Below are 22,805 nucleotides of genomic sequence, written 5' to 3' on the forward strand. Positions count from 1 at the left end.
TGAAATCAATAAAAATATACTTTAAAAATAATAAAAATAATATTTTTCCTCATTGGCAGGGAGCCAGCTCAGCTCCTCCTGTTTACCCTGGCCACGCGGGACCAAGGCGAGGGTGAGGCTCAGATGAAACCTGTGGAGGTGTATGGAAGTGTCACCTCCCAGAGGGAAAGGTATGTAGCCACCCACACCTGTCCGCAGCTGCTTCCTCACTCCCCTCCCTGGAGCCAGCAGCTTTGGTTTCAACAATGTGTGTGTGGGGGGGGGGGGTGTGTGTGTGTGATATACCACAAGAAAGCCACACGTGAAGAACAGGGCGATGTGGAGGACATGAGACCGGGTCCTCAGTGTCATTTGGGGAATAAAAGAGCAGCCAGCCAAAACCGGTTTGGCTCAGTGGATAGAGCGGCAGCCTGCAGACTGAAAGGTCCCGGGTTCGATTCCAGTCAAGGGCATGTACCTTGGTTGCGGGCACATCCCCAGTGGGGGGTGAGCAGGAGGCAGCTGACCCATGATTCTCTCTCAGCGATGTTTCTGACCCTCTATCCCTCTCTCTTCCTCTCTGTAAAATCAATAAAATATATATTTTAAAAGAGCAGCCAAATGGCCTCAGAGCATGCTTTTTTCCTCTCTTTTGCTACAAACAGGGCTATGCCAGAGAAAAGCAAGGTTCAGGGGTCAGTTCGTCCACCCCCCAGCCGTTGGGTGGAAACAGTCTCTCTTCCTCTCCCCCAGTCCCTGTGTGAACTGGGAGGGGCAGGGAAAGGAGGTGTCTTTCCTACGCTGACGCTGACGTTTGTAAGGAAGCCAGCCTGGAACCCACCCTTCCCTTCCAGAGAATGCATCCTGTGATGTTCCAGTCAGGTCTGGAGAGGGAATTCCTCCTGAGCTGTCCTTTCTCCGCCAGAGGAGCTGAGGATGGGCACCCAGGAGAGGGCAGAAAAACCCAGAGAAGCACTGCTCTTGATCAGGTGCAAGTGTGGAAATAGTTGTTTCATGATATTTTATACACTGCCCATATGGTTCAAAATTGTAAGAGAAGGGCTTTGAGTCCAATGTCCCCGAGACACCAACGCTTTCTGCCTCAGGGAGCGTGGGGCTCCCCTGGCCCGATGGAGGCTCTGGAAGAAACTCCGGGCTCTGTCCTGAATTTCAGATAAACCTGCAGGAAAGAGAGAGATAGATCAAAGATGGGAACCAGGGACAGCGAGACAGATGGCTGGAGGAACAAGGAGAGACCCCGGCAGATAAGGGCTGGGGCTGAGGCCAAGAGCGAGAGTAGCAAGAGGCCTGGATTGCCAAACACACACGCAATCAGCGCTCTGGCTTGCCCAGGTCAGCGGCTCCCGGCTTCTCGGGCTACACCCTGAGAGGGAGGATGCCCTCGGTGCCCCACCCGGGGAGGATCCCCGGGGACTGGATGCATGCGGTTCCCAAGGGCTGCTGGCTGCCCCTGCTCTGGAGACTTGAATAACAGCAGCCCATGAGCTGGCTGCTGAGGACACACACCACCAGCCCCCCTCCCCTGTCTGCAGAGATCCTTGCTGGTTCCAGTCTCCCTCCAGAGCTGCCCAAGGATCACACCTTTGCTCCTGCCCTGCCCCATCCTGCTCCCCTTCTCTGAGACTTGGTCCTCAATAAACTACGTGCCCCCTGAATTCCTGCCTCTTCTAGGAGGCCTTGTTGCAGATCGCACCTGCCCTCCGGTGCCTAGGACAGTGTCAGACTGACTGCATTAACGCTCTGGTGGGAGATAAGTAGGTGAAAGATTTTATTATGGGATCTCTCTCTCTCTCTCTCTCTCTCTCTCTCTCTCTCCCCTTCCATCTCTCTCTTCTTCTCTCTCCCTCTCTCTCTCTCTCCCTCTCTCTCTCTCTAGTTAACCTGATTCCTCATGGTTCATCCCAGTTCATCCTGTCTGTATATAGGCCACCTACTTATGCAGGTGCAAACTCAGGCAAAGATAATCCAATTTGTAGATTATCCAGAACCCCAGCTGGCCTCTTCCCCCTCAGGGTTACCTGCCTCAGCCCTCTCTCTGCTCCAGCACCTTTGAGTAGGGTGCAGGGCAAGTGGAGCAGAGAAAGGCAGCAGGGAGGGAAGATGGTGAAACCTCAGTCTATCAGCACTATTGCTTCTATCGCAGCAGTCTTAGGTATGATAAGAAACTGTTGGATAATAATCATGTTAAGAAATTGTTTTTGGATTCCAGGTATCTGGGCTGATCATCAAACACACAGTTACATTGCTGTTTATAGAGGAAAATGCCCTGAGTGAAGCTAGGAAAATAGAGAATCCTAGTTTGAGAAGATCTTTTTAGGCAATTCAAGATATGCAAAAGTTTCTGCCTACTCAGAAAGCTCTTCAGGAAGGAAAGTATGCAGATCTGTCAGGTTTTTCAGTCCTTCTAGCCATCTCCCCTCCTTCCAGTCTGCTGCAGTTTGACCTGTTTCTCTTCTGATTTCAGAAGAAAAGAGGAGTGATGGTCCTCCCATTCTCTTACCCAAACTGCTCCTTCCTCCAAATGCCTGGGCCTGCATTGTCATAGAAATGGAATGTGAACCATAGGTGTCATTTTGGGGTTTCGGGTAGCCACGTTTTTACGTATTTTATTTAACTCAATATGTTAAAAATATTTCATCTCCACGTATCTATACTAAAAAAGTATAAATGTACTAACGAAATGTATGAGTGAGATAGTTTGCATTCTTTTTTTGTGCTAAGTCTTCAAACTCTGCTGTGCATTTCACACAGTGTGTTTCAGTTCAGTTCAGCCATGTGTTCCCAGCTCTGTCACTACATGTGGCTGGGGGCTGCCATACAGGGCCGATCAGGTCTAAATCTTGGGAATCCCTTCTCAAGACCTGGCCCACACTGGACTCCTCTGCAGTGGGAGGCAGAGAGTGGCCATCCTAGGGCATCCTTGGGAGGAGCTGGGGGACGGTAGTGGTAAACAGACTCCAGGGAGCGTCTCAGGCCAGGTAATTAAATCCTGGAGAGGGAGGAATGAAACTGTGTGCATTAAGCCTCAACCTCAAGTCTTTCCTCCTGAGCAGCAGGCGGGGTCAAGAAAGTACTCTAAGCCCACAAGGTCCTCCAAGTAAACCTGCTTCTTTTCCTCACCTCCTCCAGGAAGCCTTCCCAGATAAACTCCCCAACCTCACTTGATAGCTTCTTTCCTGAGTGCTGTTAGCAGGCATAGACCAAAACCATTTCTGTATTGAGATGGAGCCCCAACCCTTCAGTTCTTGAGTGGACACCCCGCATTCCACAGATAGGAGTTGGACACCTACTGTGTGCCCGCCACACACACTGGTGATGCCATGGTGAGCAAAATGGATGAGTGCTGCCCGCCTCAAAAGCATAGCCTGGAGGTGAAAGCAGACGGTAAACAAACCTAAACACAAAACACAAACAAGGCAATTTCAGAGAATGATAAGATGAAGGGAGAGAGGTCATTAATGAGTTCCTCACTCTCACCTGGTCCTGAAAACCATAGAGAGTGAACCAGGAAAAAAAAGAAGAGAAGAAAAAGAAACAGAACAAACAAACAAACAAAAAATGCAAATAAAGCAGAAAAGATCTGATACTGTTAACTCAACCCCCTCACTTTACAACAGGGTAAGCTGAGGCCGGGAGAGCAGGGATGGCTTGGTCTGGGTTACTTCCTGAGATGCCGCAGTCACTCTGGCGGCTCCCGTTCCTCCATCAGACCGGAGGAGTGTCAGAGCCAGAGAGCGATTAAGCAATCCCGCCTTCTCACTCCCTAAGGATAAGAGTCTGCATCTGGAGTGAAAAGCAATGGGTAATCTTATAAAAACAAATACAATCAGAAGCACAAAACCTCACTCTCCGCAATCTTTTAAAGCCCAGGGGTCATTCCTACCCTCCTCCACCAATCCCTCCACCAGATCTAATAGGCTGGGGGACGGGAGGTGCTAAAGAGAGGACCCCTGCTGCCTCCCCACCTCCCACACCCCGCTGAAGGGGCTTGGACCCCGAGTCAGGCCAGGAGTCTGAATGAACTAATGTGAGGTGGAGCCCCAGACAGACCTGAGGGATCTGACACGTCAGGCTTCTGCTTCCTGTCCCAGGATTCCTTAGCAGTTGGAGGGGACCCCACTAGAGGAGTCGGGGGTGGCCCCGAAGGAGGTCCAGGGCCTACGCCGCCCTCCTTCAGGCTCCAGATCTGTCCCCATGTTCCCTTCACACACGCACTCCTAGTCCCAGCCTGACGCCCTGTCTGAGCCAAGCCCCGGGGATTTATTTTAGGAGTCGTTTCGCCCACTCTGCCTGCCTTCTGCGAGAAGCGAGAAGCGAAGCCCGGGGCTTAGGAGTCCTCGCCATCTGCCCACCCCCGCCAGCAGCCAGGCAGCCCCGGTGGGGCTCCATCCCCAGGCCCACGCTCACTCCCGCCCACTCGCGGGTGGTTTTGTTCCTTACCTCCACAAAAGCGAGAGTGCTAGAATGTCTGCCCACCCCACAGGCCCCTCCGTTTGAAGAGCCCTTGAAATCTGGCCATGCGGAGGCTGGATTAAATTTCTCTCCCCACCCAAACCCTCTCTACAAACTGCGCAATCTCTGTCAAAACTTGAAATACACATACCCTTTGACAACCATTCCACTTCGAGAAATTTCTCTGAAAGGGTATCTTCCCCCAAGTGTACAAAGAAATATGTGCAAGGAAGTTCATTACCGCGAACACTCTGGCTTTAATTAATAAATGACGACGCCTTCACACAACGGAAGCTCATGTGGTCATCAAAAAGAACGAGGAAACTCCATTTGCCCTGACACTGAATAATGCCCAATGAGAAAAGCAGGCTCCCTCTCAGGAGCTCGCCCGCCCGCCTTTCCTGTCCCCTCCGTGCCCCCAGGCGTGTGACTTTACCCTTTTCCCTCCTAAACTCCCAGGGCCCCTCCTTTTGCCTCTGGAACTTGTTTCCTGAGCCCATGTCTTCTGCACTTCACTTCTACCTCTGTGACTTTCTTAACAAACTCTCTCTTATAGTTTGGGGCCGGGCAGGCGGGGAGGGGCAGGGCTGGCCAGATGGCTTGGTTGGTTGGGACATTGTTCTGACACCAGAAAGGTTGCAGGTTCTCTTCCCGGCTAGGGCGCATACCTAGCTTTCCGTTCAACCTGGGTTGGCAAGGATTCTCTCTCAGATGGATGTTTTTTTCTCTCTCTCCCCCTTCCACTCTCTAAAATCAGTGCTAAGTAAATGAACAAACATATCCTCAAGTGAGGATTTAAAAAATTGTTTTTCAGCGCTAGCTGGTTTGGCTCACTGGATAGAGCCTGCGGACTGAAGGGTCCCAGGTTTGGTTCCAGTCAAGGGCATGCACCTTGGTTGTGGGCACATCCCCAGTGGGGGGTGTGCAGGAGGCAGCTGATCCATGCTTCTCTTTCATGGATGTTTCTAACTATCTCTCTCCCTTCCTCTCTGTAAAAAAAATCAATAAAAAGATATTTAAAAAATAAAAAATTGTTTTTCAAAAGAGAAAAGTAAAACTGTATGACAATATGGCATCTAACCCCATGTGTGTTGTATATGCATTCCTTTTATATCTATGCAAAAAATAAATAAATAAATCTGGAAAATTCTATGTAAGACCCTGTTCAGATGTTTAGCTTGCCCTGAAGTTTACATTACGGGGTTATCCATTTTCAAAGTTTCTAAACTGCTTCCCCAACAAAGACCTATTACTTTTGTAAGCAGGAGAGGGAGGGGGAGAAAAGTAAACAAACAAAAATCTGAAAAAGGAAGGAAGAAAAACAGCCTCCTCTGGCTTAGCGGGGGAGCAGGTCCTAAAACACCCACCCTCCCACCCACCACCTCCCGGCTGGCCGGGGTCCAGCAGATGGCCTTGGAAATGTGTGTGATTACAGACTGCTTACCCTCAGGCAGTGCTGGCCCGGGCCTCCCTCCCGCCTTCACTCAGCCCTCCCTCCCCTGGCCTCGGTCCAGAGCAGCCTGGGCAGGAGAACAGGCTGTCCTGGGCACCCTCGGTGCTCCGGTGGAATTCAGTGCTCCCCAGGCCCTCGCGAAGCTGTCCATCTCCACGAGGACTTAGAATGACAGTGTGGAAGGAGGAGGGTGGGGACGCCTGGGCAGATTTGAGGCCGGAGCTGTCCTGGGCTTTAGAGATAAAGCGGCCACTCCTCAGGAAGGGGAGTAGGGGACCGGAAAGCCAGCCCTTGGTCTAATCAAGGCGGGAAGGAGGGAGGGAAGGGGAGGTGGGAGCGCTTAGCTCCTATCCCCTGTTGTCCGAGCCTGGGAGGGAGGGAGGGAGGATCTGGATGTGTCACCAAGGAGTCCTGGGTCCTTGGGCACGTCATGCTCACTCTGGGACTTAGGAACTCCTTTCCTTCCTCTTTGCCTTTCCTCTTCCCTACGCAAGTGCGGGCAGGAGAATCGGAGAGGGCGTGGGGAGGGGACCACTGCCATCTTCGCCCTAATGGGGAGGGGCTCAGAGAAGGGCAGGGCCCCCAGGGAAACGTGCCCTCTGTCTGGATTTTCCAGTGCACCTTGTAGGAGGAGAGGTGGGGGAGGGCAGCTCGGAAGGGGGCCCACATCTGGGCCCACTGGCTTCCCTCAGCTTCACCTCCCAGGCAGCCGACCCCTGCCCACCACTCCTGGCCCCCAGAGGTCCTCTGCCTTCAGGAGCCCGTCCCTCAGCATCCATCTCAGGGAGTCAGAGGAAGTCTATTTCATATCAAAGCTGAAACAAGGGTCCTACAACCCACCCCCAGCCCTGAGCCTATCCCCACTCCAAACCGCCAGCCCAAACGCTCAACAGGAAGAATGCACGGGCAGGAGGGACCAAGGCAAGATGGTTCCGAAGCTCGCCACCCACGCCCAGCCAGAACGTGGCTTTCTCATTAGAATTCCCGGTGCTGCCTTCTCCCCACAACCCCTTCAAAACCACCGGCTCCTCCGTCTCACTCTCACTGGCACCACCCCCACCCACTGGTCAGGCCAGCTGGCTGTGGGGAAGAGTTGGGATATTTCTCGGTCTCCTGTGGACCGTGGCCCCACGCTAGAGCCCGCCCTGAGGGAGAAGATGGTCCTAACCAGAGAGGGAGGGAGGGCAGAGCCAGAACCAAAAGCTGGCACCTCCGAGCCCCTTTCCTAGAGGGAGGAGCACCTATCCATACATTCTTCTCCCAAATCTGGAGACCTCGGTCCCCCAGGTGACCAGAAATGGAAAAAACAGGTCCTTGGAGATTTTGAGACAAAAGAGCAAAATTTGGGATGGAGTAAGGAGGAGAGAGAGCACCCAGCAGAACAGATTTTTTTAAAATATATTATTTTTGTTGATTTCAGAGAGGAAAGGAGAGGGAGAGATAAACATCAATAATGAGAATCGTTGGCTGCCTCCTGCACGCCCCCTATGGGGGATCGAGTCTGCAACCCGGGCATGTGCTCTTGACTGGGAATCAAACGGTGATTGAGCCACACGGATCTCCTAACCCTGTTAGCCATAGCCTGTCCCTGGGCTGGGAAGGGGACCGTTGTGAGGACTGGCAGCCATGAATCACACGCATGGGTAGAGGGCGGCCAGGCAGCACGTGTCCCCAGCAGAACCAGCCCAGCAGCTCTGCCAAGTAGGCCCCAGCTCTGATGCACGGGGGCACCCTTCCGGATCAATGCACACTCACCCCTTTTCTGCCAGCCACGGGGGTGAGGGGTGGGGGGTGGGGAACAAATCTAAACTGGCCAGACTCAGCAGCAAAACGAGGCTTCTGCCAGCCTGGCTAGGAAGAAGCAATTCCTTAGGAAGGCTCCTGGGGGGATTAGGGTTGCCAGCACCTTCTCTCCCACTCCAGGTCCTTTTGTCTGATTCTGGAGCAGGGGCCTGCTGTGGAGACCCCATGTGTGCACCAAGGTTGGGAGTGTGACTGTGGGGCTGGGGGCTGGAGAGAACCGTGCTGGGTTTTCCCTCGCTTTTCTCACCTGTTAGGAGGTTCTGATTGTGCTGTTGTCTCAGACACAGCTGGCCCTCATGAAGGCCAAAGGCACTCAGGCCTCACACTGTTAGCATTTTAGTCTTCCTATCACTGCCGACATTCGTGGCCTCCCCCCTCCTCTCCCGGAGGCTCGGGGTGGGTGCCCAGCAGCCCTCACGCCCAGCTGGCACGAACAGCCCCGCCCCTGGGAATAGCTACCAGCCCCAGAGCTGGGACACTAATGGTTTAGTCAGAGCCAGGCTGGCTCAATCCAGCCCGGGCTTCCTGGCTCCTGCCGCTACTGCAGCTGCCGGTGAGCACCGTCAGCAGGTTGAGCACCCTAAGGTGGCTTTGGGCCAGGCTGGAATTCCTTTCCATTCTCAAGGCGCCGCCCCCCCAGGGCGGGGGAGGGGGGAATAAGGGAGGGAAACCAGACCAGCCTGAATGCTGGGGAGAGGGGAGAAGGGGACAGAAAGGCTCCCTGAGGATTCACCTAAAGCACATGTGTCAAACACAAGGCCCGCGGGCCAAATCCGTCCCGCCAGGCCTTGCAATGTGGCCCGCACCGCGCTGTCATCACTGCACTCCGCTGCGTTTCCATCACAATGACAGTTTATGACTGTTCAGTAAACCATTCGGCCCGCGATTTAGGCTGGATTTTAGATTTTGGCCCCTTCTCTGATTGAGTTCGACACCCCTAACCTAAAGAGACCTCAGGATGTGTTCCCGAGGGGAATAATCTAGGAACAGGCTCCGACCAGCAAATCTTGAAGTTAAATCTTCAAGACCAGATGGTATCAGGGACAAGTAAGAGCCACAGGATGAGGGTAGGGGAGACAAGAGAAAGAAGAAGGAACCCCCACCACCACCACCAAAAAAAAAAAAAAAAAAAATCCCTGCAAGTCTGGCCATCTTACCACTTCCTTAAAATACAGTAACCAGACAAGCAGAATTAACTCGAGGTGCCGTTTCTCAAGCCTGCGCTAATATGAAGAGATGAAATGATAAAAAGTTTATTGGAAATTTAAAAAGAAAAAATCCCTGCAGATTAGGCAACAGCTTGGGGAGCAGCTCAACTCTATTTAGGAAAGTGCTTGCTTGGCAAATTCAACTTCAAGGTAAATTATTCTCCCCACCCACCCCCCAACCCCCACCCTGCCCCCAAACCGCACCCACATAGAAATGTTGGACTAAGGAGAGAAAAAATGCCAGATAGAGGTACAGTATCATCAGTCTTTAATAACTTACAAATGCTAAAAAATAGTTACTACAGAGGGCACACGTAGCTTATAAAATGGCAGTGGATCTATAAATGCGGGGAGAGGATCTTGGCACTTCCACACAGACACAAAAATCAAGACCATGATGAGTGGCGTCCCTAGAAACGCAGCGTGGGGGGGACTCCCAGTTGGGGGAGGGGGAGACAGTACCCCATACCAAATGCCTCCTCCGGGTGGCTTTCCTTTGCCCAAACACACATCTAATTAAAAAGCCAGAGAATAACGAGAAACGAGGTCGAGGTAGATTTGCAGTCTGTACTGAAGCCTCCTCAGCTCTGCAGCCCCCACATCTCTGGAGGGGAGGCTGGGGGAGACGTGAGCAGACAACCATCTCACATCCCCTCCCCACGGCAGGACGCCCAGCCCAGCCCGGTGCGGGGCGGGTGCGCCTCAGTCCTTCATTTAGGGGGCGGGGCCTGCACCCTGGGGCTGGGTGAGGGGCCACAAGCTCTGTCCTGCTGTCCGAGTGTAAAGACTCCTCCTGGGGAGGAGGGGGCGGCCTGGGGTCACCGTCTCTTCTTGCTTCCCCGGGCCGCTTTCTTCCTCTTGAGGATCATCTCGTAAAGGCGCTCCAGGCCGGGCTGCAGGCCCACCCCGTCCACGGCGCTGCAGGCCTGCACGTGGGTGAGCGTGGCGGCGGCCAGCTCGCGCACCGCCAGCCTCTTCTCCACCTCGGCAGAGCTCAGCGCCCCGGGCTGGTCCTGCTTGTTGGCCAGCACCAGCACAGGCACGCCCTGGTTGTCAGAGGCCCGGCTGATGCGGTGCAGCTCCACCTTCGCCTCCTCCAGCCGCTCGGCCTCGGCGGCGTCCACCACGAACACCAGCCCGTCGGTGCGGCGGGTGTAGGAGCGCCAGAGCGGCCGCAGCTTCTCCTGCCCGCCCACGTCCCACACCTGGAAGGTGATGCCCCGAGACCCTCCCAGGGCCACCCGGATCTTCTCCGTGTTGAAGCCTTTGGTGGGGACGCTCTGGACAAACTCCTTGAACTTGAGCCGGTAGAGGAGGGAGGTCTTTCCAGCCGAGTCCAGCCCGATGACCACGACGTGCAAGGCCTGGAAATGGGGCAGGAAGGAGGGGGTGGGCGCCATCTCCGTCAGGTGGTTCCCCATGGCGAGCTCCAGCGGAGGGGTGGGTTTGGGGCTCAAGGGAGAGGCGCAGGGGTGATGGCCTTGCAATCGCAGGCTCCGGAGGCCGCAGCTGGGCTATCTACACTAGGAGAGGTCGGGAGAGAAGACAGAAGAGGTTCAACAAACGCGAAAGGTGTAACTCCTTGATCTTTTTCCTGAATCAGCTTCCTGGTTAAAATCCCCCTTTTCTTTTTCTTTTTTTTTTCTTAAGCAGCTGCAGGTGCAACAAAGCCGCTCCCCTCTCCCTGGGGCGCTAACAAGGGCGATGAGACCTGGATAAAGCCCGGGTCCCGGGACACTGAAGGGGGGGCGGGGAGCCTGGATCCAGCGCCTCTTGGTCCGCTAGTGCCGCAACCCCTACTCCCCGGGCGATGATCCTCGCGGGAAGGGGCAGGTCGGACAGCGCCCGCACATTAAGGGTTAGGGTGCCGCCGAAGCCGGTTTTGCTCAGTGGATAGAGCGCCTGCCTGCGGACTGAAGAGTCCCGGGTTCGATTCCGGTCAAGGGCATGTACCTTGGTTGCGGGCACATCCCCAGTAGGGGGTGTGCAGGAGGCAGCTGGTCTATGTCTCTCTCATCGATGTTTCTAGCTCTCTATCTCTCTCCCTTCCTCTCTGTAAAAAAATCAATAAAATGTATTTTTTTAATAAAATTAAAAAGAGGGTGCCGGCGCTGAGACGGGAGTCGGAGGCCCGCTCCCCCCTGCCCTCGTGGCGGCTGACAGCGACCCCCTCCTTACACGGGGACCCCGTCCCCAATGCCCCGCGACACCCCTGTGCCAGCCTCGCTCGGATCGCTGACTCCGGCTCCCCGGGGCCCGCGTCTCAGCACGGCCCGTCCAGCCCCTTTACCTCCGTCCACGGCTCTCCGCGGCGACCCTCCGGGGCGGCCACCGAACTGCCACGCCGACTGCCCGCCCGCTCCCGGCGCCCGCACTGCCCCGCGGCCCCGGGGACGCGCCCTTAAAGCCCGCGGTGACGTCACGGCACGCGAGCCAATCGGCGGCCCCGCGGCGCAGAGTGGGCGTGGAAAACGCGCCCTGCAGCCCCGCCCGCACAGGGACGGGTGTCCGCTCCCTCCGCGGCCGTTTCAATTGATCTTTTCTCCCATAGTCTGCTATTTGCTATCGAACTCGGGAGCACGCAGGGATAGGTGGTGGGAGGGGCAAAGGGGACGCCGAGCGGCAGCCTTGAACTCGTGAGAAGTGAAGAGTTTACTAATAATACCGCATCCCGCTCCCCAGGCCGTTTCCGCACACACGGAAAACCCCTCCACCAGGTTATTTATTCTTCAGGGCTGCTGACGAGTCCTCCTTTGCCTTTCCGAAGTCAATATTCAAACCTCTCAACCTAGAACCCCATAAAAGTCTAAATCCATTCCCCTTCTCCATTCTCACGACAGCCCTAGAGGCAGGAACTGGTGTTGCTGCATTTTATAGGTGAAGAAAGCTCAAAGGGGTTCAATCGCTGGCTCGAGATAGCACATAGCTAGTAAGAGGCTGAGCTGAATCCAGTGCCTGCGCCCTGACCACTGAACTACCTGCCTTCTCTCATAGGGAGGGCCAAGCATCCCCAGCAAAAAAAAAAAAAAAAAAAAAAAAAAGCTCTCAGCAGCAGACCCTTCAAGGGCCGCCCTTGTTCAAATGGACAGACAGGATTCTTACTCACTCCACAGGGCAGGCATTTATTGACCTCGTTCACATTGTGTGCTCTGCATGAGCCACAGACAGTGACCATATATACAGATGATGTGCTCTAAGACAGAGCACTAAGTTACAATTTTACCTATATGTTTCAAAAAATTCTAGTTTAACACTTCTTAGTTGGGATTCAGGAATCTGTATTTTAACAACTCCACCAGGTGATTCTCATGAGAGAAGTTTGGGAAACACTGATCTAAGGGAAAGAGGTCAGTGCCCTTGACTAAATAGTCAGATGTTGCATATTTTAAAAATCCTTGCAGCACACAGGAGTGCCGAGGCACACTGGTTGAAAATCGCCCCTGTGATCCAATCCCCGCCTTGGTTTCCCCTACCCTTATGTAATCTTTCTTGCTTCGCTGCTTACTTTTAAATGCATAAAAGAAACTGCAAAACTGTCATTCTCTGGAGCATTTGAGATCTTGCTTCCCAGCAATTGTCGTTAGTTTTGGCTCAATTAAAGTCTGATAAAAATTCTCCACAAGTTTGAGTGTTTCTTTCGTCAATCACAGGGAGTGCGGGGACGGGACAGGACGGTATATGTACTAGGCTTTTGTAAATCTTAACGTGTGAAACTGCAGAGAAGGGAGAAGGTGTCCAAAGAAAGCTTCTAGAGAGGTTTCTAGAAATTCATTAGTCCTCTGTGAACTAATATAGGACTGATTAGGAGGGGCTCAGGGCCGGGCGGCATCTTACCAGCCATCGCAGACTGGAACCATCTGGACATTCTGAAAGAGGACATGTCACCAAAGGGCAGTGTAACAAAAATGAAAACAGCAAAAGGATGACAGCGATAACAAGGTAAAATGGGAGGAGAAGGGGGATCAAAGGACAATGGAATTATGACTCTAATATCTCCGTTTTTACAAGGTGACTGCGTTCTTGCATTTATGACATGCTTCAGTGTTACCCTTTTAAAGGCTATATTTGAGGGGGGTGAGGAAAAGGGGAGGGGCAGTCATTGCCAAACAAGAAGGCCTAGCCCACTAGCTCCCCATCCGATTAGCACCAGCCTGCCTTCCTCCTCTCCCTGCTACAAAGCCAGCCTCTTGGTTACTCCCTCCAAGATGCTGGAAGCCTCCTTGAAGCCCTGAAGAGATTAGTTTATTACACCCCCACTTCATGGGGGTGACAGATGGCTGCAGGGGCTACGGCAGAGGTAGAGCTAGCCCCGGTGAGTTAGGAGAGGGAAAGACAGAGCAGGCCAGGAGATAGGGGACCACTACCCAGTGAGTGAGCTCTGCATGCCAAACTCTGGTCTAGGAACTTTGCATACTTCTCCTTTATTTTTTTTAAATTTCTTTATTGATGAAGGTATCACATATTTGTCCTCAACCCCCGCATACTTCTTTAAAATTTTATTTTATTACTTTCAGAGAGAGGAACATCAATGGTGAGAGAGAATCATTAATGGCTGCCTCCTGCACGCCCCCTATTGGGCATGGAGGCAGCCCTGGCATGCGCCTCATGGTTTATGGGTCAACACTCAACCACTGAGCGACACAGGCCAGGCATTTTTCCTTTTCTATTTTATATTTTTCAATTAAGCAATAATTGTGCCTCAGATAAACCTCTTTGTATTAATAATACTGCCACTGTTCAATGATGAGAGAGAATCATTGATTGGCTGCCTCCTGCACGCCCCCCACCCTCACTAGGAATCAAGCTCACAATCTGGGCATGTGCCCTTGACCGGAATCGAACCCGGAACCCTTCAGTCCACAGGCCGATGCTCTATCCACTGAGCCAAACCAGCTAAGGAATCTTTTAACATTTCTCCAGTATCTCCTGGGCCCAATACCCAAGAAGGAAATTGTCACTTGATTATCTGATAAAGGATGTGAAACTGTCACCCCAGCCTTCACCTTTTGTGTTTGCCAGAGAAAGTGTTGAACAGATGGGAAGGAGAAGGTGGGGAAGAGAGGAATGAAGGAAGAGGCCCAGCTTTGCAGGGTAACATCAGGTTCTAGGCCTATCCCAGTTAGCATTACCAACAAGTTCCTTTGGATGGGAACTCCAGTCTCCACCCCAGCGCTGGCCTCAGGAAGCCTTCCTCCATTAAGGACTATTTGCTTCCCTGGCATTACTACCTCGTTTCTCTCCACAAGATCACAGCCCAGGACCTAGTGCACTGGGGGATTTGCTGCAGAAAACATTCAAACACTTACTCTTTTGCCCAGATCAGGGACTGCTCTGTAGCAAACATTCAAACATGTGTACACTGAACATTCATATATGGAGTGCCTGCTACATGCAAGGCACTGCTCCACTCCAGGCTCTGAGTAGACAGCCCCGAGTGAGACAGATAAAGACCTGCCCTCATGGAAGTGGCTGAGGACATCCTATTTTTTAATATGTGCATAGTGGGGAGTGGGGAGAGTCAGACAATGAGTAAAGAAGCTAACTTCAGATGGTGACACCTGCTGTCAAGGAAAATAAAGCAGGCGCATGTGCTGGAGAGTGATGGGGGAAGGGGACGAGTTCATAGAGGGGATTCTCAGAAAGGAACCAAGGTTTAAGTGACAAGGAGTCAAGTGAGCATTCTAGACAGGACCGACTGCCTGGGACCTACTACTTCCCCCTATTGGTTCCCCCCCAGCCCCCCATCAGATTGTACCTGCTGTGTCACTGCTTTTCCTCAGAGCTGTCTCCCTCACAGACTAAGCCCTGAGCTCAGGAGCTGGTTCTTCTTACCCAGAGCTCTGTAGCACCCAGCACCATGCCTGGCACACTAAGCAGTCAGGAATTTAGGAATGCATGAGGGAATGATTACATATGGGAACCAAACAGTCCCCCCAGGGGTCCTTAAGCCCTCGGCAGTTCTGTTGATACTGAGTTGAACATTCTTTTTTTCTTTTTTTTTCAGAGAGGAAGAGAGAGGGATAGAGAGTTAGAAACATTGATGAGAGAGAATCATCAATCAGCTGCCTCCTGCACACCCCCCACTGGGGATGTGCCAGCAACCAAGGTACATGCCCTTGACCGGAATCGAACCCGGGACCTTTCAGTCTGCAGGTTGACACTCTATCCACTGAGTCAAACCAGTCCCCGGCAAGTTGAACATTCTTGGCAAGGTCTGAATAGTATTGAACTCACAGGTCTTTACTGAGGGGGAAGGGGGTGAGGGACACTTCTTAGAGCAAAACAGAGGCTAGGGGCGGGGATGACACTGGAGAGAGAGGCCCGCCTCGAAGCCGGGCAGGCTGAAACCCGGGGCTGAGAGTCATCATGAGTTCTGCCCCTCACTAGTAGACCATTGCCTCCCCCCCAACCACATCCCGCCCAGGAGCCTGTTTCCCCAGCATGTGATGAGGGGCTTAGACATTCCAGGTCCCTTCCTCATAACAGTCCATGCTGTGGAGGAGGGAAGGGAGGGAATGGATGGAGCTTCCTAGGAAGTGGCTGAGGACATCCTATTTTTTAATATGTGCTTTTATTGATTTTTAAATTTTTATTCTTTTAGAGAGAGAAAAACATTTATGCGAGAGAGAAACATTTAATTGCCTCCCCAGCCAGGGACTGAACCCAAAACCTGGGTACGTGCCCTGGCCAGGAATCCAACTGGCAACCTTTCAGGCCATGACTGGGGCCCTGAGAACATCCTTGCCTCCTAAACATCCAGCACATTGGTGACTTAGCAAAGACATGCTAAAGACTGAACCAAGTGTTAAATGAATAGGAGAAATGGGGTGGGGGAGTGGATTCCAAGGCACAGCTGTTAGCTTCAGAATCACAGACCCGTTTTTTCAAATCCCATGTTTCATCAACAGTAAGATGGATAAAACACAACCTACCTCTTTTTCGGGGGCGGGAGGGGGATGGCCGTCATAGGCACTCTCCTCCCCTACCAAGGGCCCTTTCAGAGGCAGCCCTTCCGAAACCAAGTCCCAGCTCCCAGGAAAGGCTGGAAAGCGGCAGATGCTGCCCCCTGGTGGATATGCTTGTCACTGCCTGACTCCTGACGAAAAGGAGAGGACTGCCTTAAGGTGTACAGGTTCCTTTGCCTCCTTCTGGAGTCTTCCTTTCAGGCAGGGCCTTTTGTACAGTCTGGGGTTGGGAATGGCAACTCTGCCCTCTTCAAGTTAGTTAGTTAGTTAGTTAGTTAGTTAGTTAGTTAGTTAGTTGTGGAGGTGACATCAGATTTGAATGGACATTACTTGAGCAGAAAATCTAATTTCAATTATTGATATATTTCTCATACTTTTACTGAGGACCTGGCAGGGAAGGCTGAGGTAGGGGGAGGCTGCAGGGCGGGAAGGTTATGAAGAGCTCAGTTGTAGCCATGCTGCAGTGTTTGTGGGGAAAGATCCATGTGGGGACGGGTGTCCAGCACCCATTTGCATGGGGGGGCCTTGGCTGGAGGAGGGGACTAGAGTGGTAAGAAACAGCAACAAGGAGCCCGGAGAAGGTGAAAATGCCTGCGGAGCAATGGCCTGGGAGTAGGGAGAACCAAGTTAGAGAGATGCAGAGAGATGAGGAAGGGGGAGAGCCGGGCCCACACTCTGAAGGGAACATGCTGACTGGCCAGTTATCCCAGCTGATGGGCACCTCGGAGCATTCACAACAGGAGCCAGTCCCTGGTGACCTTAACAGCTCGATTCAGTCTTTAGCATTTGAGAGATGTCTCTGCTAAGTCACCAATGTTGCCTTGCAGAGCTTCCAATAGTGGATACCTCAGGATAATCTGGGGGACTTGACAAAACACAGATTCCTGGGCCGCGCTTCCAGAATTTCTGTCAGTCAGTCACCGGTGGAGAATGAGCGTTTCCAACAAGTTCTCAGGTGAGACTGATGCTGCTGGCCCTGGGACCACCAGCGGCTGGGAAGATGAGTTCCAACCCTGAGGTTACCAATTCCCAGGGCGCACCTGAGCACGTTACTTCTCGCTCCCAGCCTCAGTCTCTTCATCTGCAAAGTCAGACGATAATACTTATTTCATAGGGTTACTATGAAAATAAAAGAAGTGAAGTACTCAGCAAAGGGCTTGGCACATACAAATCCTCTATACCTCGCAGCTAGTATGATGATGATAAATTATTTACCTCAACCAATAACAAAAATACATTGACCCAGGAAGCCAGTCATGGAATGTCTTCCTCAGATAACATACGAAGTGACATGTACAAATTGGCCACCCACTGCCTTCTCACAATGTGGATGAAAATAAGGATCCATCCGTAATAAAGATATAAAACTGCTAGCCATGCCGAAACCGGTTTGGCTCAGTGGATAGAGCATCAGCCTGCGGACTGAAGGGTCCCAGGTTCGATTCCGGTCAAGGGCATGTACCTTGGTTGCGGGAACATCCCTGGTGAGGGGTGTGCAGGAGGCAGCTGATTGATGTTTTTCTCTCATCAATGTTTCTGACTTTCTATCCCTCTCCCTTCCTCTCTGTAAAAAATCAATAAAATATATTTAATAAATAAATAAAAATAAAACTGCCAGCCAGGAGCACAGGGTCCCTTAACGCCTATCGAGGAAGAGCAAACCTGAGGACTTTGGGAAGTCAGCCTCAGTAGCCTGTTTCTTCAGACGCAAAATTGGAAAAATAACGCCTTGCGTTGTTGAAATAAACTGTACGGATTTGCTGGCACACCAATGGGCACTCAATAATGGCGTGTAAGTTTTAAAGCCAAGTTCTTAGTTGAGTCTAACTAGTTTTTTGTGATGTTTTTGTTGTTGTCTGGGGGAAAGGGTGTTGTGTGTTTTTTCTTTTTCTTTTATTTTCATTCTTTTCCTTGAGTCTAACTACTTTTATGGATCCAGTCTAGCTGGCCATGAAACTTGCTCTCCAGCACACAAACTCTTGTTTTAGCCCTGAGATCCAGAGCACATTGGGGGTGAGGGGAGTGTGGGCAAGGCACAGAAAAAAATCAAGTCAGATCTAAGCCTGAACTCAGTTTCTGTTATATGTTTTGAAACTTTATTTGCTCTTTTTCCATATCACTTCATACCATTATTATTATTATTTAAGTTGTTTTTTTACAGTTTCTTCCTCAGTACTTCAACTGTCCTTTGGTTCTTTAATTTTTCCCTATCGTGGATGCCATGCTCTTTGGAAGCTTAAGACCAAGCTAATGTTCTTTTAGGCTTCCTCCACGTGACTAGGAGTCCACTCTGAATAATAAGAATTCTGTGGGAGGTGGGGGGAAGGGGCATCAGGATTCCAGAGATGCTCTGGTGGGGCAGGGCCACAGAGAAAGTCGGGGACCACCGTCCCAGAGGGAAGGGCTAACCGGGGGAGAAGACGTTTCCCTCGTGTTTGGTTCTGACCGGCATTCTGTATACCGGCCTCGTCTCACCGTTCCTGACAACTACGCCGGTTGCTGTCTCCCCTCGCTCTGTACAGACGGCACAGGGAAGGCCGGGGGCTCAGCACGGAGGCCGGGCCAAGTGCCAGGTCACGGGGTCACCGAGGGGCGCGGGGCAAGGGCCCAGATCCTCCGCGCCCACGCTCCCGACGGCCGGGTCCCCGTCTCTGCCCACAAGCGAGGCCCGCACTCGTCTGGACTGAACCAAGGCGGCCTCGGAGCTCCGCTTACGCGCCCTCGGTCCCCCGAGGCGGGCGTGAAGGTCCCCTCTCCCCCCCTTCTCGCTCGTCTGGGGACACCGAGGCTGGGAGGTGAAGGCGCTTGGCCAAGTGCCCCGCCGACAGGGTAGGGCGGTCCCGGCAGAGCTCTTTCCGGGGAGGGAGGGAGGCAGCCCTCGCAGGGCCGGGGGGCAGGCCGGGAGCAGCTTTGTTCTCCGCAGCCCCTGCCAGGCGACCCGGGCGGGCGCTTCTCGGCCGGTGGAGTCCCGGGCCTGGACCGAGCCAGCCCCGGGGGGACCCTCTCGTCTTCGCAGCCAGGAGCCGACGGCTTCCTTCGGAACTAGGGCCCCTCTGCTTCAACCCCCGTCACCCGACCGCCGGGGCCGCCGCCGCCGCCGCCCAGGCCCCCTGGGCCGCTCGCTCCGCCGCAGCCCCGCTTCCGCTTCTGCGCGCAGCGGTCGTCCCGAGGGGGGGCGGGAAGACTCCACGGCGCCGGTAGGGCAGGCGGGGCATGCAAATGAGCATCGGCCCTTTGGCCACCGCGCCAAGCGGGGATAAAAAATTCCTTAAAAACGCAGGGAATTGAAAAAACATCTTGACAGAGTCTAGTGTTTTGTATATATGTGTCAAGACGCTGTGGAGATGAGACTTCGCTTGACGGTGACCCGGCTCACCGTGAGTGCAATGTGGGTGGAAGGAGGGGGATAGCGGCGAGGGCAGAGCAGTCAGCATCGCTTCTCGGCCTTTTGGCTAAGATCAAGTGTAGTATCTGTTCTTATCAGTTTAATATCTGATACGTCCTCTATCCGAGGACATTATATTAAATGTATTTTTGAAGCTGGGAGATGGAATAGGAGCTTGCTCCGTCCACTCCACGCATCGACCCGGTATTGCAGTACCTCCGGGAACGGTGCACCCCCTCGGGGGAAACAACTTGGTTTGCAAAGAAAGACTTTGGTTCTGCCTCTGGAGCCATCTTACCGCGAGCTGGTGGGGGTCTCCTTCTTCCCTCTCTAGGGCTCGAGTGCTTCCGGTGGGAAGTGGCTCTCCAGTGTGGTTCGCCTCGCAAGCGCTTACTTCACTTGCTTGTCTTGCGACGCGTCGTGACACTTCGGCCCAGGCGCAGGCGAGGACAGAGCCGCCTGGCCAAGTCGCCGTGAGACTAGGACACCCGTCCGTCCGAACGGCGAAAGGACTGGGCACAAGACGGTTTCACGCGCACAGGTCTGTCTGCACAGAGGTCACGGGGTGGGAATGCCTGAAGGAAGGGTCACGCCAGGTGCAGGCCACGCACGTTCTCAGTCAACAAATACCTATCAAGTGCCAACCAAGGACGTGCCCAACACGGGCCTAGCTGCGGAGGCTAGAGCAGCAAACAGTCTCCGTGAGAACCTTATCTGCTTCCATAAGGTTTGCGTATTTGTCAGTGCACATCTACACCTATGTGTCTCTGTGTGTATGTCTGTCTGGGTATCTGTGCCATGTGGCCATCCATCCCGGGTATGGCTGTCCATGATGGCTTGACGGCTGGGAGAGAAATGAAGCCAGGTAAAGAGGGAAGCAGGAGTGCCCACCGAAAACACCGGTAATCAAGATGACTACCTCTTCATCAAGGCAGGTTGTACTAAAATAGTATTTCTCTTCATTACTGAAGAGTTTTGTGGACACTCCACTGAATTACCGCCCCCCACCCTACCCTCACACACACACACCCCTCCCCGTGGTCCTGACCCTACAGTAATGATTGGCGATGATGATGACGGTGACAATCAGAAGACGGAGAGGACGGCTGTCCACCTCACAGGAGTGCAGGGTGAACCACACGAGGTGATGGACACACACGCACAGCGCCCGGCCCAGGGGCTGGAACTGGGCAACCAGGGCGACCAGGCTCTGCGTGCTCTCAGCGGGTAAAAGGACCCACCGAGTCTCCGTCTTGCATCGTGATGACCTTCTAGCTTTTCTGAGGTCAAAGGAAAGAATTATAGACTCTCCAACCCAACTGACGTTCTGTCAGGAGGGAGACTCTTCAACCCAACTGACGTTCTGTCAGGAGGGAGGGAGGGAGGGAAAGGTACACGCTGACCGGGCAGCCGGATGGGAGGAAAGGGTGGGTGGGGGTGAGGTGTGCGTGGGGAGGAGGAAGGGGGGCGCGAGTCTAATCCACGCCCAGAGCATCCCCCAGCGGTCACCTCTCCCCGGCCCGGGGGGTGACCCGCCACCCCGGCCACATCTCCCCCGGTTCCGGCCAGGAGCCTCCTAACGGCCGCTTCCCCGAGGCGGCCTGGCCTGAGCATGGGCTCCTCACGCCAGCGTTTACCGAGCGGGCGCTGGGGTCCCGAGGGGAGTGCGGACGAGGTCACCGCCCTCAGCGGTGCTGGATTTCGGGGGGCCTGGGGGCGGGGGCGGTAAAGGGCCGCCCCAGAGGGCGGCGGGCGGCGCACTTGGCGTGAATGACGGGGTGGGACGGAGACTACCTCGCGGGCGGGCGGGCGGGCGGGCGGGCGGAGGGAGCTGGAAGCGCGGCGCCCAGGGGGCGGGGCCTTCGCCCAAGCCCCGCGAGACGCCGGTGCTGGAGCCGGAGAGGAGCCCCGTCCCCCTTCCGGGGAAGCCCCCCTCCGGACCTCGCGCTCCCCGGGCCCAGAGTGAGCGCCTTACGGGCCAGGGCAGGTTCGGAGCTCGGCTCTGGGCCGGGCGGGCGGGCGGGCGGCCAAGTCGCCCCCAATGCAGACAGCCTGGGCGTCCCCGGCGCCTTGTCTGCCTCAGGAAGCCCCTCCGCCAGCAGCCCCCGTCTCCACAGGCCTCGCTCGCCGCCCGGCGCGAACCCCCTCAGCCTCTCTGTGCTTCCCCGGAGCCTGGCCCACCAGCCAGCCAGCTCGCGTTCAGAGCCGCCCCCACGCCGTGGCCACGCCTCCCGGGGCGGGGCATGCAAATTACACGTCGCTGCTCTCCTCCCGCAAAGGCCGGCGCCACAGGAGACACAAAGTTTCTCTTTAAAAATACGGGGAATGGAGGATTTAGAAATGGGCACAAGGGCCTGCCACCTGGTGAGTGCCGTGGTGCTGCCGAAGAAGCAAAGGAGGTAAGACCTCGAGTGCCGGTGACCGGGCTCACCGTGAGTGAAATGTGCGTGGCGGGAGGAGGGCGGCGGCGCGGGCGGGGGCCTCAGCATCGCTTCTCGGCCTTTTGGCTAAGATCAAGTGTAGTATCTGTTCTTATCAGTTTAATATCTGATACGTCCTCTATCCGAGGACAATGTATTAAATGGATTTTTGAAGCTGGGAGATGGAATAGGAGCTTGCTCCGTCCACTCCGCGCATCGACCCGGTATTGCAGTGCCTCCGGGAACGGTGCACCCTCTCGGGGGAAACAATTCGGTTTGCAAAGGAAGACCTGCCTCTGTGCCAAAGCCCTCCTTTCCCCCCCCGAGGACATTGGGAGGAAGTAGCACCACCACCCTCCCCCGCCCTAGGTCCGCTGCTGGCAAGTGTCTCTAACAGCCTGCGAGGCGCCCGGGGCACCGGGTAAGAGGGAGAGAGGCAGGGAGCCAGCCCATCAGCAGTCAAACGTCCCAACGAAGAAGAGGTTTGCCCCCGATGCCACGCTGCCAACTGCTCCCCACGTGCGTCGGAGGCGATCACGGCAGGAAAGGACAAGCCTTCTTTGGGGCACTTCCGAGGCCCAGAGCATCATAAGCTCCAGGTGCTGGGCCCCTTCATCCCCGAGTCGCCCTCCATGCTTTATTTACACCTCCGTCTTTTGGCCCACGCTCTTGCCTGCTGCCTCCAATGCCCAGATTTGCGACGGGAAATGTTCCCCTTCCGAACCGCCCAGGACCCCAACCGGAAGATCGCGGACGCGAGCTGAACGGTTGCCTCCCCTGGGTTTGGGACCACCGCGCGCGGAGGCGGGGGGGAGGGTGGAGTCCGCCCCGGAGGTCACGGCTCCTGCGGGCAGGGGAGAGGAGGGGAGGAGAGGGGGCAGAGGGCGGGGCATGCAGATTAGAAATGGCTTCTGCGCGGGACCGAGAGGGAACAGCCGGGGCTCCAGGACTTCTGGTTAAAAATGTAGAGCGCACAGAAATCTGCAGGAGGGTCCGGTGAGATCCACGTACTGTGGGCGACGCAAAGAAGTCAGACAAGCAGCGAGGCTTAGGCTCAGCGTCCTCACCCTGCCTTGAATGTGTGTGACTCGAGGAGGGCGGCGGCGAGGGCCGGGCCCT

General features: G+C 54.3%; 1 protein-coding gene and 2 non-coding genes across 4 annotated transcripts; 2 read left to right on the forward strand and 1 right to left on the reverse strand.

Annotated features, from left to right (window-relative positions):
• Window positions 1-9,161: 9,161 nt before the first annotated feature.
• ARL4D (ADP ribosylation factor like GTPase 4D) lies at window positions 9,162-11,336 on the reverse strand. 2 transcript variants are annotated; one of them, XM_036451267.2, is made up of 2 exons: window positions 11,207-11,336; window positions 9,162-10,434 (listed from the first exon to the last, which is right to left on the reverse strand). In XM_036451267.2, the coding sequence occupies exon 2, from the start codon at window positions 10,335-10,337 to the stop codon at window positions 9,735-9,737; it is 603 nt and encodes a 200-aa protein (XP_036307160.1). In that variant the 5' UTR covers window positions 10,338-10,434; window positions 11,207-11,336; the 3' UTR covers window positions 9,162-9,734. The 2 variants fall into 2 exon arrangements, with proteins under 2 accessions (XP_036307160.1, XP_045442195.1); XM_045586239.1 differs by having other exon boundaries at window positions 9,162-10,439; window positions 11,207-11,308.
• Window positions 11,337-19,313: 7,977 nt separating this feature from the next.
• LOC118726672 lies at window positions 19,314-19,504 on the forward strand. The gene has a single exon (XR_004990354.1). It is a non-coding gene; the product is annotated as a U2 spliceosomal RNA (small nuclear RNA).
• A 2,249-nt stretch (window positions 19,505-21,753) lies between these two features.
• Window positions 21,754-21,944, forward strand: LOC118726676. Its single transcript, XR_004990358.1, has one exon. It is a non-coding gene; the product is annotated as a U2 spliceosomal RNA (small nuclear RNA).
• The last annotated feature ends 861 nt before the right edge of the window (window positions 21,945-22,805 follow it).

This window comes from Pipistrellus kuhlii, unplaced genomic scaffold (assembly GCF_014108245.1).
Source record: "Pipistrellus kuhlii isolate mPipKuh1 unplaced genomic scaffold, mPipKuh1.p scaffold_m20_p_22, whole genome shotgun sequence".
Classification (NCBI taxonomy): Eukaryota; Metazoa; Chordata; class Mammalia; order Chiroptera; family Vespertilionidae; genus Pipistrellus; species Pipistrellus kuhlii.